Source organism: Acipenser ruthenus, chromosome 6 (assembly GCF_902713425.1).
Source record: "Acipenser ruthenus chromosome 6, fAciRut3.2 maternal haplotype, whole genome shotgun sequence".
NCBI classification, from domain to species: domain Eukaryota; kingdom Metazoa; phylum Chordata; class Actinopteri; order Acipenseriformes; family Acipenseridae; genus Acipenser; species Acipenser ruthenus.
Window position 1 is genome coordinate 47079701 of NC_081194.1, and position 16768 is coordinate 47096468.

General features: G+C 40.2%; 2 protein-coding genes across 4 annotated transcripts in view; one reads left to right on the forward strand and one right to left on the reverse strand.

Annotated features, from left to right (window-relative positions):
- Positions 1-7256: 7256 nt before the first annotated feature.
- On the reverse strand, positions 7257-9845 carry mkks (MKKS centrosomal shuttling protein). Its single transcript, XM_059025955.1, is given in 4 exon segments — positions 7257-7307; positions 7310-7471; positions 9028-9433; positions 9604-9845. Coding segments are annotated over 4 exon segments (861 nt in total).
- Positions 9846-12175: 2330 nt separating this feature from the next.
- The window catches only part of slx4ip (SLX4 interacting protein), a 78228-nt gene continuing 73635 nt past the window's right edge, over positions 12176-16768 (forward strand). The window contains exons 1-2 of one of the 3 annotated variants that reach the window (XM_034017130.3): positions 12176-12395; positions 14966-15062. The gene's annotated coding sequence lies outside the window, so the exon portion shown is untranslated. The remainder of the gene's footprint in view (positions 12396-14965; positions 15063-16768) is intronic. The other 2 variants (XM_034921593.2, XM_034017129.3) reach the window with 2 other exon arrangements.

Consider the following 16768-nt stretch of genomic DNA (forward strand, 5'->3'; position numbering starts at 1 on the left):
GTGATTCAAATGCTGGTGACATTTCCTCTACTGATTCTGACTCTAGCAATAGGAATAAGACAACTAACACATGCATTCAGTGCGAGAAAGCTTTGTGTGGTTTATGTGTATCAAAGTGATTAATGTGCAAAAATTGCAACTCTTGAAAGAAAAGCCATACTGTGCCAGTGATAATTCATTCTTGGGTTCTTAGTCTATTCAATCAATCAATCAATCTTTATTTTATATAGCGCCTTTCATAGTAGACCACCATTGCAAAGCGCTTTACAAGATACAGTAAAAAAAAAAATGCATACTACATTAAATACAATGCTAGGATGTAAAAATAATTCTAAAACATTGTGGATGCGAGAGAAAAAAAAGTAGCAACGACACAACAGCTAATAACAGATATCAGACTTAAAGAGCATGGAAAGCAAAAGAGAACAAGTGGGTCTTGAGAGTTGATTTAAAGCGAGCGGCGGTGGGAGCATCATGCACCAAAGCTGGGAGACAGTTCCAGAGAGTCGGAGCCATGAAGCTAAACGAGCCTTCTCCAAGTGTGGTGCACTTTTGCTTTGGGGATAACAAGCAGGCCAGAGTCGGACGACCTCAGCTTGCATGCAGGGACATAGCGGGTCAGCAGGTTGAGGAGGTACTCGGGACCTGTGTGATGAAGGGCATTGTAGGTGAGCAGGAGAGTTTTGAAAGTAATCCTGAACTTTACAGGTAGCCAGTGCAGCTGAGCAAGACGAGAGTGATGTGTTCATGTTTTTTACATGTGGTAAGGATCCTGGCAGCGGCATTCTGAACTAGCTGCAGTCGGTTTATGGAGCGTGCCGGGAGACCACCATAGAGAGAGTTGCAGTAGTCGAGTCGAGAGGAGACAAATGCATGACAGGGTATCTCTGCATTGGGGAGCGAAAGGTAGGGACGGACCTTGGAGATGTTTCAAAGATGGTAGAAGTCAGCTTCAATGTTGTTGAAGCTGACACCCTGGGATCCTTCAAGAATCTGCTTGATGAGATTCTGGGATCAATAAGCTACTAACAACCAAACGAGCAAGATGGGCTGAATGGCCTCCTCTCGTTTGTAAACTTTCTTATGTTCTTATGTTCTTAAGATTTGACCACGGAGGAAATGTGGGCATCAAAGGAGAGGTTGTGTCAAGAAGTACACCAAGGCTTCGTATAGTGGGGGAAAGCAGCAGTTTCCGAGGTTCGGGGTAGCTATATTCACATTCTTAAGTTGAGTTTTAGATCCTACTAGAAGGAGTTTAGATTTGTTAGTGTTGAGCTGAAGAAAATTGGCAGACATCCAGGCGTCAATGTTACGAATGCAAGCTGAGAGCCGGACCATTGCAGAGGGGCTTCCAAGGTCTACAGGAAACATGTAGATGTTGAAGAGAAGAGGCCCAAGAACAGACCCTTGAGGGACACCACAAGTGATTGGGTTTGCAACACAACCGCATCCAGCATAGAAAACAGACTGCATGCGTCCAGATAGGTAAGAGAACATCCAGGAGAGACAGGTTCCAGAGATCCCAGCATACTTCTGACAACGGTCAAGAAGAATGCTATGATCTATGGTGTCAAAAGCGGCTCTTAGGTCAAGGAGGACAAGCACAGAAGGAGCAGCAGCATCAGCATTAAGCAGGAGATCATTTACAGTCCAGAGCAGAGTGGTTTCAGTACTGCGATTTGGCCGGAAGCCAGACTGCAGAGATTCAAGCAGATTGTTATCCGTGAGATGTTTCATCAGCTGACTGGCTACAGCCCTTTCAAGAGTTTTGGAGAGAAAAGGGAGATTAGAGATGGGACGGAAATTAGATAATACAGCTGGGTCGATGGAGGGTTTTAAGCTTGAGGGCAGCAGGAACTAACACTACTCCCATTCGCACACCTTCACGCAGGTTGTCCTCCACCAGCATAGGGCTGCCGAGCACGCATGAGACACAGTCAGCCGACGGTGTCTGTCGCGTTTGGCATTGAGGTGGAACGCATTGAGCCACGTTTGTAGCGGACGCATGCGAAGCAGACCCAGCTGAATGGCTGATATGGCTGCGGCCATCAGACCCAATAGTTTCTGGCACAATAGGAGGGTGACCTGCGATCCCTGTTGAAACAGGGAGAGGCAACCCTGGATAGCTGCAACTCTGTCATCTGACAGGTATGCACACATCATATTGCATTGTATTAGAGTCCAGCCGCAGCCCCAAGTACGTCATGCACTGCACCGGTGTAAGCCGACTCTTTGCATCGTTGATGGTGAGGCCCAGCCTCGTCAGATGCTCTGTCACGAACGCCATGTGGGCTACTGCTTCCTCTCGTGACTGGGAACAGATCAACCAGTTGTCGAGATAGTTTATTACTCTGATCTCCTGCAGCCGCAGTGGAGCCAGGATAGCGTCCTCACACTTTTAAAACGTACAAGGAGCTAGGGAGAGGCCGAATGGCAGCACAGCAATCTCATAAACGCTTCCCTGAAAAGTGAAGCGGAGATACTTCCTGTACTCTGGATGAATAGGAATGTGAAAGTATGCGTCCTGTAAGTCCACGGTGGTGAACCAGTCGTCCGGCCGGAAGGACTGGAGAATGTGACGGTGTGTCAGCATTTGGAACCTCCTTTCTTTTAAGAACCCATTGAGGAGCCTCAGGTCTAAGATGGGGCGAAAGCCGTCCTCCTTTTTGGGTACCAGAAAATACCTTGAGTAGTATCCCTCTCCGTAGGAGGTAAGATCTACGAGACGAATGGCTCACTTGCACAACATGGCGACCACTTCCTTCTGAAGTACCGATGCTTGGAGAGGGTCTGTCACGAAAGTATTCGTGATGCCTTGAAAGGGAGGAGGTCCCAAGCGAAACTGAAGTGCATAACCGTTTTGCATGGCGGCGAGCACCCAGGAGTCTAAGGTGCAAGTGCGCCAGTACTGCAGCTGTTGTGCCGAAAAGGGGGGTCTGAGGCCACCAGCCCTCAGGGGCCCTGCTCGGGCTGCTGAGGCGGGGCAGTTTGGGGTGGCTGCTTAGGGCGCTGGCCCTGAAAACGCCTCCTGTGACGCTGGTGTGTGGACTAGCCACGTCCTGCGTTCCCTCTGCCTGACGGTTGGGCCTGGTTGTTTGCTGCTGGTGTGCCCTGCAAGTGGGAACTGGAACTGTTCTGGTGACAGTCCGCGTCTGAGGAGCTCGCCAGCGGTTCGACCTGCCCCATACGGAAGCGCGAGTAGGGAGCAATGCGGCCACCTGCCGGGATGCCTCGCATTCCCGGTGGGATCTCTGTAAGATCTCCTCCACGGCTGGCCCAAAGGTATGTCCTGGGAATATAGGGGCGTCAAGCAGCACGGCCTTATCAGTATCAGGAACTCTGGCTTGTGACGGCCACAACTGTCTACGAGCCACGATCAAGCTAGCCAGGCTCCGGCCAAGAGCTTGCCCTTGGAGATTGGAGATCTGCAGCAGCGTGCTGGACAGGAGCCGTAACTCTGTGGCCATCAGCTCAGGGAGCATGGCCTCGCGCAGTACACCATCCATATAAGCATTAAGAAAGGCGAGTTGCCTGTGCCTCTGCTGCATACGCCCGCTTGAGATGCATCTCACCTTGCATTGAGGCTTCGGGCACGCCGGGTCTCTAGCCAACCCACCCACCGGCGGGGCCTTAACCAGGGCCGCGATGGTGGATTCTACGGGGGGAAACCTGCTAGGCCAAGCTTTTACGTGCTTTCTAGGGAGGCAAGCGGTGTGGCCTGCTTTAGCACACTAGGAGCTAAGGCCGGATGATCAGAGGAGGAGCGTACCTCCTCCATGAAATCTGGGAAGGCCGTGAACTTCTGAGGGCGAGGAGCCATCGCCTGCGTCCGGAAAACGGACCGGCATGGTTCTGCTGCTGGCGTCCAGGGGACCTGCAGGAAGGGTGCAGCGCGTCCCATAAGTCCCGAAACCGAGCTGGACAACGGGGGGGGACACTGGCTTCCGAGGCTACCTCGAAGCCAGGTTCGTACTCAGCAGGGGGCTCGCCCACCTGCATTTCAGAGAAGAAGGAGGCCCCCTCCACCAGAGGCCGCAATGGAGAGCATGTCCTCTTGCACCAGCTGGGATGCCTCTTCCCATCCACCCTGAACTCCCCTGGGGGAGTGGGGGTATGGCAATTGGGGCTGCAACGGGGCCTGGACAGAGGCCGGGGCCGCTGGTGCCTCTTTTGCCAAGAGCTCTAGGACTTGGGCCATCTGGGCCTTGAGGTCCATAATGTCCCTTGCCTGTTTGGAATGCTTTACCCTTTTCACCTGTGGAGATGGGGACTGACTGCGGGAGGCCTGCGCATCGGGGATGTCTAGCAGGGGGTCCTGGGACAGGTCATGGAGGGGCACTGGGGCTCCAAGAGCCGCCAACGGTCCAGCCATAGAGGATGTGGAGCTCGCCCGCGCACAGAGGGTATGTTTTTCCTCTTGTGGGATATTGGCGTTGCAGGCCGTGCAGGAGTGGAACCCCGACTTGCCTGACATGTGCTGGTGTTGTGGGGGGGGGTGTGGACTATTTTTTCTCAGTGGAAGGTTAAATAATATATTTCTTATTTTTTTAAGGTAGTTTGTGTAATTATATAAAAAAAAAAATAATGTAGCCATTTTATATGGAAATAACCCACTCCAGGGGGTGCGGTAAGACAATTCTTATCGCACTTCCTGTGTGGTTGAAGGCAACCACAACGCACGCAGTTGTGTATTTCTAATGCTTCTTGCATTTAAATATAGGCATTTCAGTTTATGAACATTGGCAACAATGTGTGCCATGTGTGCCAGCTGTTTTGACCCTGAAATAAGTGTTGGGCTGAGCAAAAAAACAAATGAATATTGTTTAGGAGCTGCCCCTCTATAAATAACCACAGAGAAATTAGCACAAAGCCAATCATTCAATTTGGATCAGATCAAAGAAACGACGAATAAGAAACAAGCGAGTAAGAAACAGGCGAATGAGAAGCCAACTTCAGCCTCGTAAAGTAAACACTGTGGGATGCCTTCTGTATACTTTGTTTAGGTGCCGGTACTGCATATACAGGATTGTATATTTAAATCTGTTTCTTTTGCCGTTTTATGCGACTGTTTCCGCAGGTACCCGGGCCCAGGGTTTTGTGGGGTTCTAAAAAGACCTCGAGACAATCGTGCAACGGGACCAATCTAATCCGCGGCTGAGGAGAGGTGGGTCTGATTCGACCCTGGATAAACTGCAGGACTATCTTTGGGTTTCATGGAGGAGCGTAATGCACATTCAGGACTGTCCTGGCCTTGGGGGCCCAAATGATCGTTGTGTTGCTGACCAGTCGTTTGGTTGCGTATATTGGTTGCGTATATTAAGTATAATAGATGATTTATTACTGTGCTGCTAATTTGTTGTCACTGTTTTCACATATTAGGTATATTATTATATGATAGATTATTGTGCTGCTAACTAGTCCTTTTGTTTACATATATTAAGTATACTATATGATTGATGAATGCTCTACTAACTAGTCGTTTCATTGACCTACTGTATATTAGGTATAATATATGACAGATTAAGGTGTTGTTAATTAATCATTTGGTTTACATGTATTATACTACCCTCATATTAGTATTTGACCATTAGTATTCAATCTTTTTTTCAGCAGCTGTCTATTCAACTGGGAGATGTATGTGTGTGAATATTGATGTAATAAAGACATTTGAGCTTGACTTACCTGATTAGTGGTCCTTGGGTTATCATCTGGGGGTCGGGATGAGCAACACAGAATATAAAAGGAGAGAGAGAGAGAGAGAGAGAGAGAGAGAGAGAGAGAGAGAGAGAGAGAGAGAGAGAGAGAGAGAGAGAGAGAGAGAGACCAAAGTTAAAGGAAGAGCTAAGTTGTTTGGGTTTTTCTTGTTGAGGTCAAATGAAATCCCTGATTAATTTTCTGATTACTTTATTGAGCACTTACATTCACTTCAGTAATTCAGGACAAACCCCACGACACAATGATTTAGATAAACAAACTTTATTGATGAGGTATGCAAAGCATTTAACTTTGTTGGTGAGATATGCGAAGCAATGAACATGAACAAACAATTTGGCATAACACCTACTTGGATCGAAGATCCCCTACCTGAACGTAGAACTATATTTATGATTTTAAAGTAGGAGATAGGGGCGGGTGGTGGATTGCGAAAGAACGAATGCGAAAGGAAGGGCGAATAAACAGGTTATTTATATTAGCAGTAATTATTCAATTTGGATTAATTAGATGATATGATTCAATTAGATGAGGTGATAATTGTGTGGGGGTTTGTCCATCCTCCCAAACTAAAGTTGTAAACTAAATTAAAACAATTGAAGACCTGGTTCGATTAAGGCTCTGGACTGATGAATTCCTGAATAAGGCTGAAACAAGGACTGGAGTTAACTGAAAGAGACACAAGTGAGAACTTTGGGGGCCTGGTTTTGAATCTGGCTTAAGTTTGAAGGAAACAAGTCTGGGTGTCTTGACATACAGCTATGGTCAAAAGTTTTGCATCACCTAGAATTTTAGGATTGAGACATATAAAAAAAAAATAACATAATTTAAATATTTTATTTAACATCATGTAATCAAAGAAATGACAAAATGATATAGCAAAAGTCTACCAGAAGCCATGATAAATGTACAGTATTTCATGTTAGATTTTGAAATGTCACATTTTTAAATTTGTCAGTTTTTTGTTCAGTATATGGAAAACTAAAAAGTGGTATGTAATTCTAACGTCACATTATTCAGCAGGTTTCATTTCTGAAGCAAAATTAGTCCAATAGGGTGATGCAGAATGTTTGGCCATAGCTCTAGGCCTCAGTGCAGTTAGGAGTCCCAGTAATCTGGGGATTTAAATTTACTATTCAACATGTAGCACAGCACACAAAGCAAATATACTGTAGCACAAGCAATGTTAGCTATTCTAAGTACTGTGCATTCCTAGGTTTTGTGAAATGAGAGATTAGACTTGAAGACCTTGTCACAGCTGGTTAAAGTAATGTTTATGTTGCTAAACTATGAACTTGAAAGCAGTTTGTTCATAATTGTTTCTTGCTAGTTTTACTTTTTTTTTTTTTTTTTTTAGGAAAAAAGAATTAAAATTAAGCCTCCAATGCCTTGCCTTACTGAATAGAGGTTTCTAGCAACCTATCGGTAAGAAAAAATAACCAGGACATTTCTGCTTTTCAACATGGTTTTAATTATTTGCAATCTGAATATTTTACAGATTCTCATAAGACAAAAACAGTAGCATCATTTTAAAAAAATAAATTCTAATTAACATCCTGTATGATGTATTTGAGATCAAAAAGAAGAGATTCACTGGCTCGACTGCTATCTGCAAAGCAATAATTTTTGCTGGAAAGGAGTCCAAAACAAAAAGATTATGGTTGATTTCCTCAAAGTGGCTGTGATCTGCTCCAGGAGTAAAGGGGGGATACTTATTATCCAGAATAGCCAAGTCCAGACTCTGATGTTTCTCAAACAGCTACAGCCACACTTCTTTCCAGTGAGAATCGAGAGGACTGCTGGCCTGAACGAACCACTGATGACCATAGGGCAGATCTACAAGACCATCATCAACGGCCAGCTGGTACTCAGTACAGGAGCAGGCAAGGTCTGACAGAACATCTTTAATCCTGTTAGTGCACTGGAAAACAGGTTATTTTGAACATGATATGTAAGGCATTGATTCAAAATTTAAATAATACTTCTAGTACATCATTAGATCCTTACATTTCAACCAGAACTGTTTCAGTTGCAAATGATTAAATCTTAAAGAAAAGAAACATCAGTGTAGTATGATAATTTGTTCATCTGGGTTGAATATTTTCAAAGAAATGTCTGCAGTATATTTTTTTAAATAATAAAAAAAACATTTTGCAAAAGGAGAAACAATTAAGAAATATAATTCAATTGATTTGGTTCTCCTTTTGGAACATTAAAGTGGATTATTTTTCCATTAAAAAAATGTAAAATACAATCCAAAGATGCTCTTGTTTTTTGTTATGTTTTACACAATCATTTTCTAAATCAAACCTCTTCTCTTTCCAGATGTTTCCAGTGAAGTGAAGGATCCATGAAAAAAATAAGGTGGCAATCAGATATATTTATATTTCTTATAGTGTAGTTTACCTCAGAATAGAAGATGCAACACTTATATTTGAATGCATGATAAACTGGGCTTGTCCTTACTAAAATAGCTGACATGCAATCTGTAACAAAATATTGTAGTTTGTCAGTTATCAACATTTTTACACTTTATTGTTGTTCTAGAGCAGTGGTCCTCAAAGCTGTGCCCTTGAAAAAAATTGTGACTGCAAGGCCAGAGTTGTGCATGTAAAGCCATCTTACACAATCCTGAATACTGCAATACTGATGTGGCAGAGGATCTAGTCAGTACAATCTTATTCTCCACCACTTGATAATAAGTAATGAGTTAAATGTCAAGAGAAAACAATGATCATTCCCTCAACACTTATGAGAAAGACAAAAACATATATAGAATAATAGATGGGCTTCAGTGAGTTACAGGAAAATAATTCCATCTAGGGTTTCTGTGACGTCATAAACTACAAGACCAAAGCTACAGATTGTGCACCTATGTATTAAAAACAAGAAAAAAGTTAACTTAGTTAAGCCATTGAAATATTCTTTAGTACTTCAAATATTGTATTTATTCAAATGCTTGTATACATTTAAATGTTGGCTTATTGTATAGTATACAATACTACACCCCAATGGAACTAATAAAAACTAGTTTTATAGTGGTGCAATTTACTTTTTTTGTAGAAGGCTAACTATAGTGGTATAATAAAAAGCTGCACTGACAATGGGTTTCTCAAATGAAACATTGGACCACTATGTTGGCTCATTACATAACTATCAGGAAGCGGTTGTAAGGAAGCCTTCAGCAACAGATGGGTAATTTGTCTATAGTAGCCATTGTAATGAATTCCTATATGCAGGGTGGTTCTAAAGTCACTAGGAGTCTAAACAGCCACATCTTGTGCTCCACATTGTCAAAACCTCTACTGTGGCCTATATAATGAGCATGTTTACAATGAACAACAGCAAGTCTTTATGTGCAATGTGTCGCCTTCTTTTAATCTTTGTTTTGCTTGCTATCAGGTAATTATGCTCCAACAGGGCAGCTCCTAATAGGTCTACAACAATCACATGCTGTTCTTGCAGGTACTGTTGCAACACAGGATGAACCACCTTCTGACACAGCAAAAAGCCTACACACTTGCTGACCATTTGCTTGCCCACTGTAAGTAGCTGCTCCAGAATGACCACTTATGAGGACACAGTACAGCTTATTTCTACGGTTCCATCAGCAACATCAGAAAGATCCCCGGACATTGAAACACTGAAGACTGCTACACCTCTATGTTGGACAGTGGCAGCGTCTCTGGTATTTTTACAAGTAAACCAGAGAGTACAGCAGTGTCATGTGCTATGTTTCCTTCAATAGGAACTATGACCATCTTCCCTAAACAAGCATTAGCTCCCACCATACACGGAATTGTGTGTAAGAAAGCTTACACGCCATATTTAACCTCTGTGCATTTTCAATGAAGGTGCAGCCAAGGATTGCTGCTAACAAACCGCAATTGCTAAATCGAGACACCTGGTTCAGCCAGCAGCTTCAGCGTTGGGTGGGACAAAGGAACCCCATTCAGCAAAACTGCAGATGATGAAGTGGTCTGAACATGGCCTCCCCGGTTGTTATGTATGAGCTTTAATCTGCCACAAGGACCATAATACGATTTGAAGACCTCTCTAAATACAGACAGTTTTTAATCTGCTAAAGGTCCGTCACTACAAAGTGATGGCTTTTTGGGTGCAAGGCGAGACATCTTTCACATTGCATTAACCCTTTAAAGGAGAAAAAAAAGGTATATGGTGTTTAAAATCATAGAAGGTTTATTGAACCTACATTGGAAGGTTTGACGGTGCATAATTACCTTATGAATGACCTTATTTTAAGTACCATTTCAAAAGTGTTCTCTATAAATATAATTCAAAATTAATTAAATAACGATGCTTGACATTATCTTAACACTCAGAGATTCTGACATCAGTCGATGACATTCTTCTGTTTTGATTCCAAGTTTGTTCGAGTTGAGTTTTTCACAGCCTTCTGCAATAGGTACGTGCCCAGGTGGATACCAAGAAAGGAAAGTCCTGCAACAAGGAGCCAGTTTTTCTGTAACCAACTTCTGTTCTTCATTTTTATTTACCTAGGTTCTCAATTTAGACCTGAAATATATTCATAAAAAGATATATCACACAGACAAACAAAAAACAGACAATTGTAAGTATATTTACAGATAGATATATGGAGATATATTTTATGATATATCCTGATGTATATGAAGAGACACACCTGGAGCAAGATACTCAGAAAACCATGTTATTTTTTCAAATTAGATTTTTTGTAACAATGCATATTGGAAGAGTGATATCAAAAACAATTGATCCCATTAAGGGTTATGAGATTTGGTCAGATGCAATATGTTACCTTAATAATAATGAGCTATTTGTATACTTAATTTACAATTTTTGTTTTAAATTACAAAACAGATTACAGTAATTATGAAAAGTAATCTCTGATTATTAGTGCATGCAGATTAACCCCTATACCTATAGTATTAATATAATATGCCACCTCCCTTCCCTCCAGGTTTGACCTGGACAGTCCGGGAATTGGCAACTGTGTCCGAGTGGCAGGAATTAACAAGCCCAGATGGCCTAATGTCCGGTTTTAAGTGAAACGCATAAGAAACACCAACCTTCCTTTTAATATTTTCTTTGACATACATTAGTTGCTTAAAACGATTTCCACTATCTTATTAAAAATGTACTGTTTAGTTACCGTTTAGTTTACTGTTTACTGATTAGTTTACTGTTTACTGATTTGTACATTCTGCTTTGCCCCTAGCATTTGAATAATGCTGGGTTGGAACAACGAACATATCCATGTGATCAACCCTGGTCAAAGCGTGTTGACCCACATCCTGAGGTGGGTCGCTTGGACCCAGGTACGACCCAGGTACATGGTTTCACTATATGCAGGACTGTGACCCAGGTAGCCAGAATCGGGGTCTGGACCCGGGTAGGAGTGCTAGTGTGAAAGTGGCTTAAGAAATTTTATTAAAGGACTGTGCTGTCCAAAAATGAGCATAGCATTAACAACATGTAAGGTACTTCGATAACTATTTTTCTTTCAGTTTTCAAGTAGCCTAAAATTTCAGGTAGATGAATGCAGTTTGCATTATTGTGCATTTAAATATGTTTTAAATGATGATGGTGCCTTGATTTCATATTGAAGATCAGTAAAATATTTAATGTAATGTATTTTATGTAAGGACTAGGAATCACCAATCTGCTTAAATGACATCCTTGCTTAAGTGTAAATATTTCTGAAAAATGGGTTGTTATTATTAATATTAAGTGGAACACGCTTAATTGTATAACCGATTTTTCAGAAATATTTATATGAAATCACGGAACCATCAGTTTATAACATATTTAAATGCGCAATAATGAAAACTTCATGTTCGATTTTTTGAAGCAAGAGCACAATACTACTGTGTATACTGCATGATTATTGATTTCTACCGACATCTGGTAGTATTGTGTTAAAACTGTATTACAGTATATACTGCAGTTATGATAGACCAAGGTTGCCTGAGAAACATGTCCAGGTTTGGTCTGTGGAAAAGGTGGCAACCGTAACATGATTAAATCAGGTTAATAACATATTCATTGGTAATGGTACACACCTGTTATTGAATGTCGTTTCTAAAGGTAGTAAGTTTATCTTAAAATCCCTCGGTCAATAGTACATCAAAATTATTCGTTCTTAGTTTTCTTGAGTTTATTAAAAAAAAAAAAAAAAAATCAAATGCAGAACTAAACCCAATAAAGACGCTATCACCTTCACAAGATTGCAATTTCACCGAGAGCAACCATTTTTGGGTCCTTCTCTATGTCTGGGTGACTAGCAAACGTCCCGAATAAAAATTGTAAATAATTGTCAAGTCACTAAGAACATGCCAATAATATGCATACAATTTAACAAATAATGCACTTTCTATATTATTCATTTTTAAAGAGGTATTTAATATAAATGACAGAATTTTTTAGTCAAAAATAATTTAAGTATTTTAGATTAAAAATATTTGTATTATAACTATCATGTCTGTATTTCAACAAACCGGTACCGAAGCACATTAAACAAAAAGCATCGGCAAGCCAAACTAAAAACGGACTAACTTGGAGTTAACTTTCTCGGTTTCTATGACAGCCTGACGTGCTCGGGGTCCTTATATCAAAACTTCGTCACAGGTTTTCAAACCAGGCGCTAACGGGAATTAAATGGTGGCTGGAGTTTTGTGATTAAGGTATGTACAATATTATTTATTTTTGTTCTCGTGTGTGTGTGTGTGTCATATATATATATATATATATATATATATATATATATATATATATATATATAACATACACACACACACAAACAGCGCGCAAGAACCTCGTAAAATAACTAGAATGAATATACACTACACAACATAAAAAGTATTTAGACAACTTTGTGTGTGAGAGAATGGATTATTTGCATTATAATGCGACTCGCTGGCCATTTAGTATATGTTACAGTGAAAGTGTGAAATCCACTGATTCTATGTAACCCCTAGTGATTCTATGCAGTTATTGGCGAGTTTAGTGAATGTATGAAATGGAACTCTTGTTGTACACAATCACTAGTGATTGTACACATTCACTGTCACATGTTAGTGAAAGTATGGGAAATGTATAAAATCGTACAAAATAACACAATTAAAACAAAAATAGATTTGTATTAAGGAGGTGCTGTACTGTATTTATTACAACATTGGCACTCAATTTAGTCCAAACCAGTGATATTATTGTTTTTAAAATTAGTCTTATAAGCTAGTACAGTCAGAATATAGGCAAAATATAAGAAACATATGGGGAACAACTTAATCTTCAAACAAATTATAATGTAATAAACGACAGATACACGTAAAATGTCCATAGAATAGAAATGCAAAGAAAAAGCAAAAATTAGTTTAAAATATAAATGCATGTAAAATGTTCATAGAATTTATAGACATATATTTTTTAAAAAAAGCATCTACGCATGCGCTACCAGTGATTCTATACAATCCGTAGTGAATGTATAAAATGTTTGAGTTTTCTCAGTATTTCATACATCCACTGGCCAATTTTAGTGATTCTATACAATCATTGATTTCACACTTTTATTGTAACACATACAACTGGGTTGTTTCTGAATATAGCTCTGAATTTGGAATTATCTGTCTGTGCATTTTTGGCAAACGATGCCTTCCTTATTGATGCACTCTAATTGAGTATTAGTCAAAACGTCTGTTACGTAATATATTTTAAACCAAGGAGGTGACATGTGATTAACAGAATGGATGGAATTCTGGATGGCTGCTATTATATCGAATGGCTTCATCTTGCGAGAGCATCCATCCAAAATCAAGTTGTCTATTTCTGAATATGTACACTGGGTTTGCACAAAAAAAGTGGCTCATCATGAATTGAAATAAATGTGAGACACCTAAGCCCCTTTCACACTGGCATGCTCTACCCAGGTCGGAACCTACCTGGGTCAGGACCCGGCTTTATGCGGGTCGGCTTCGTGATTTCACACTGCTCTTGATAAAGCAGGGTTGGCCTGGGTGGTAGACAAAAGTAAACAATACGTGTATCAGTGCCCCGGAAGCAGCTTGTTACAGACACTTCCATCCAAGCTGTTCTGGATTGAACCGTCCGCCCAAATGTTGATTAGAGCAAATTTTGTCTTCATCCCTGCTGCAGTGTGGCTCAATCAACAAAAATATGGCGAAACAGAATAAACAAAAAGTTCCTTGCGGAAGTGAAACCTTCACGCAGGCGTGGCTGTTTGTTGTTTCGTCAGCTCAAACTGGGTCAAAGTGTGTCGACCCACATCCTGAGGTGGGTCGCTGGGATATGGTTAACCCGGGTACGTGGTTTCACACTACGCAGGATTGTGACCCGGGTAGCCAGAACCCGGGTAGAAGTGCCAGTGTGAAGGGGGCTCTAGATTTCTTTTATTTACAGAAATCTTAAGGGTTGGCACTTAACTAAACATCTTTGTTTTTGGTAGCCTACCAGTTACTCTTTGTCAGAGTTTAAAAAACTTGAAAAAATGTAAATCTATTTCCATTTACAATATATTGCCTGCTGTAAGTGCGTGCACTGCTATAAAAGTAGAATTTGCATTGGCACTGTTGAGTTTAGGCATCGCCCTACTTTTAATAAAGATTGATAAATACTGGGTAAGTAACAAAAAGTATAGGGATACACTTACAACAATTGTCATATGAACTTAATGTGACAATTTACTACAACAAACAATACCTGCTCTGCTGACACAGTTATCCGTGGAAAGGATATGTAGTGGGTGACTTGGAAACCACAAATTTGGTAGGAGGTTCAGAATCTAGGTCATGGTGACCTACCTATCATATGATACCCAATTGGTTTGCTACTTTTGTGCATATCTTGTTTGAATTTTCATTATATTTTCCTGCAGTTACTATATTGAAAATAACATTTGTATCAGACCAATTAACAATATACAAATACAATTAATTTGACATACATCAGTTTAAATTGTAAATAATTGTCAAGTCACTAAGAACATGCCAATAATATGCATACAATTTGACAAATAATGCACTGTCTATATTATTCATTTTTAAAAAGGTATTTTATATAAATAACAGAATTTTTTTGTCAAAAATAATTTACGTATTGTAGATTACAAATATTTGTATTATAACTATCATGTCTGTATTTCAACAAACCGGTACGGAAGCACATTAAACAAAAAGCATCGGCAAGCCAAACTAAAAACGGACTAACTTGGAGTTAACTTTCTCGGTTTCTATGACAGCCTGACGTGCTCGGGGTCCTTATATCAAAACTTCGTCACAGGTTTTCAAACCAGGCGCTAACGGGAATTAAATGGTGGCTGGAGTTTTGTGAGTAAGGTATGTACAATATTATTTATTTTTGTTCTCGTGTGTGTGTGTGTGTCATATATATATATATATATATATATATATATATATATATATATATATATATATAACATACACACACACACATAAACAGCGCGCAAGAACCTCGTAAAATGAGTAGAATGAATATACACTACACAACATAAAAAAATTAAAAGGTATTTAGACAACTTTGTGTGTGAGAGAATGGATTATTTGCATTATAATGCGACTCGCTGGCCATTTAGTATATGTTACAGTGAAAGTGTGAAATCCACTGATTCTATGTAACCCCTAGTGAGTCTATGCAGTTATTGGCCAGTTTAGTGAATGTATGAAATGGAACTCTTGTTGTACACAATCACTAGTGATTGTACACATTCACTGTCACATGTTAGTGAAAGTATGGGAAATGTATAAAATCGTACAAAATAACACAATTAAAACAAAAATAGATTTGTATTAAGGAGGTGCTGTACTGTTTTTATTACAACATTGGCACTCAATTTAGTCCAAACCAGTGATATTGTTGTTTTTAAAATTAGTCTTATAAGCTAGTACAGTCAGAATATAGGCAAAATATAAGAAACACATTTATTAAACACAATTAATTAACATATGGGGAACAACTTAATCTTCAAACAAATTATAATGTAATAAACGACAGATACACGTAAAATGTCCATAGAATAGAAATGCAAAGAAAAAGCAAAAAGTTATAGTTCCAAAAATGAGTATGCAGTTTAAAATATAAATGCATGTAAAATGTTCATAGAATTTATAGACATATATTTTTTAAAAAAAGCATCTACGCATGCGCTACCAGTGATTCTATACAATCCGTAGTGAATGTATAAAATGTTTGAGTTTTCTCAGTATTTCATACATCCACTGGCCAATTTTAGTGATTCTATACAATCATTGATTTCACACTTTTATTGTAACACATACAACTGGGTTGTTTCTGAATATAGCTCTGAATTTGGAATTATCTGTCTGTGCATTTTTGGCAAAAGATGCCTTCCTTATTGATGCACTCTAATTGAGTATTAGTCAAAACGTCTGTTATGTAATATATTTTAAACCAAGGAGGTGACATGTGATTAACAGAATGGATGGAATTCTGGATGGCTGCTATTATATCGAATGGCTTCATCTTGCGAGAGCATCCATCCAAAATCAAGTTGTCTATTTCTGAATATGTACACTGGGTTTGCACAAAAAAAGTGGCTCATCATGAATTGAAATAAATGTGAGACACCTAAGCCCCTTTCACACTGGCATGCTCTACCCAGGTCGGAACCTACCTGGGTCAGGACCCGGCTTTATGCGGGTCGGCTTCGTGATTTCACACTGCTCTTGATAAAGCAGGGTTGGCCTGGGTGGTAGACAAAAGTAAACAATACGTGTATCAGTGCCCCGGAAGCAGCTTGTTACAGACACTTCCATCCAAGCTGTTCTGGATTGAACCGTCCGCCCAAATGTTGATTAGAGCAAATTTTGTCTTCATCCCTGCTGCAGTGTGGCTCAATCAACAAAAATATGGCGAAACAGAATAAACAAAAAGTTCCTTGCGGAAGTGAAACCTTCACGCAGGCGTGGCTGTTTGTTGTTTCGTCAGCTCAAACTGGGTCAAAGTGTGTCGACCCACATCCTGAGGTGGGTCGCTGGGATATGGTTAACCCGGGTACGTGGTT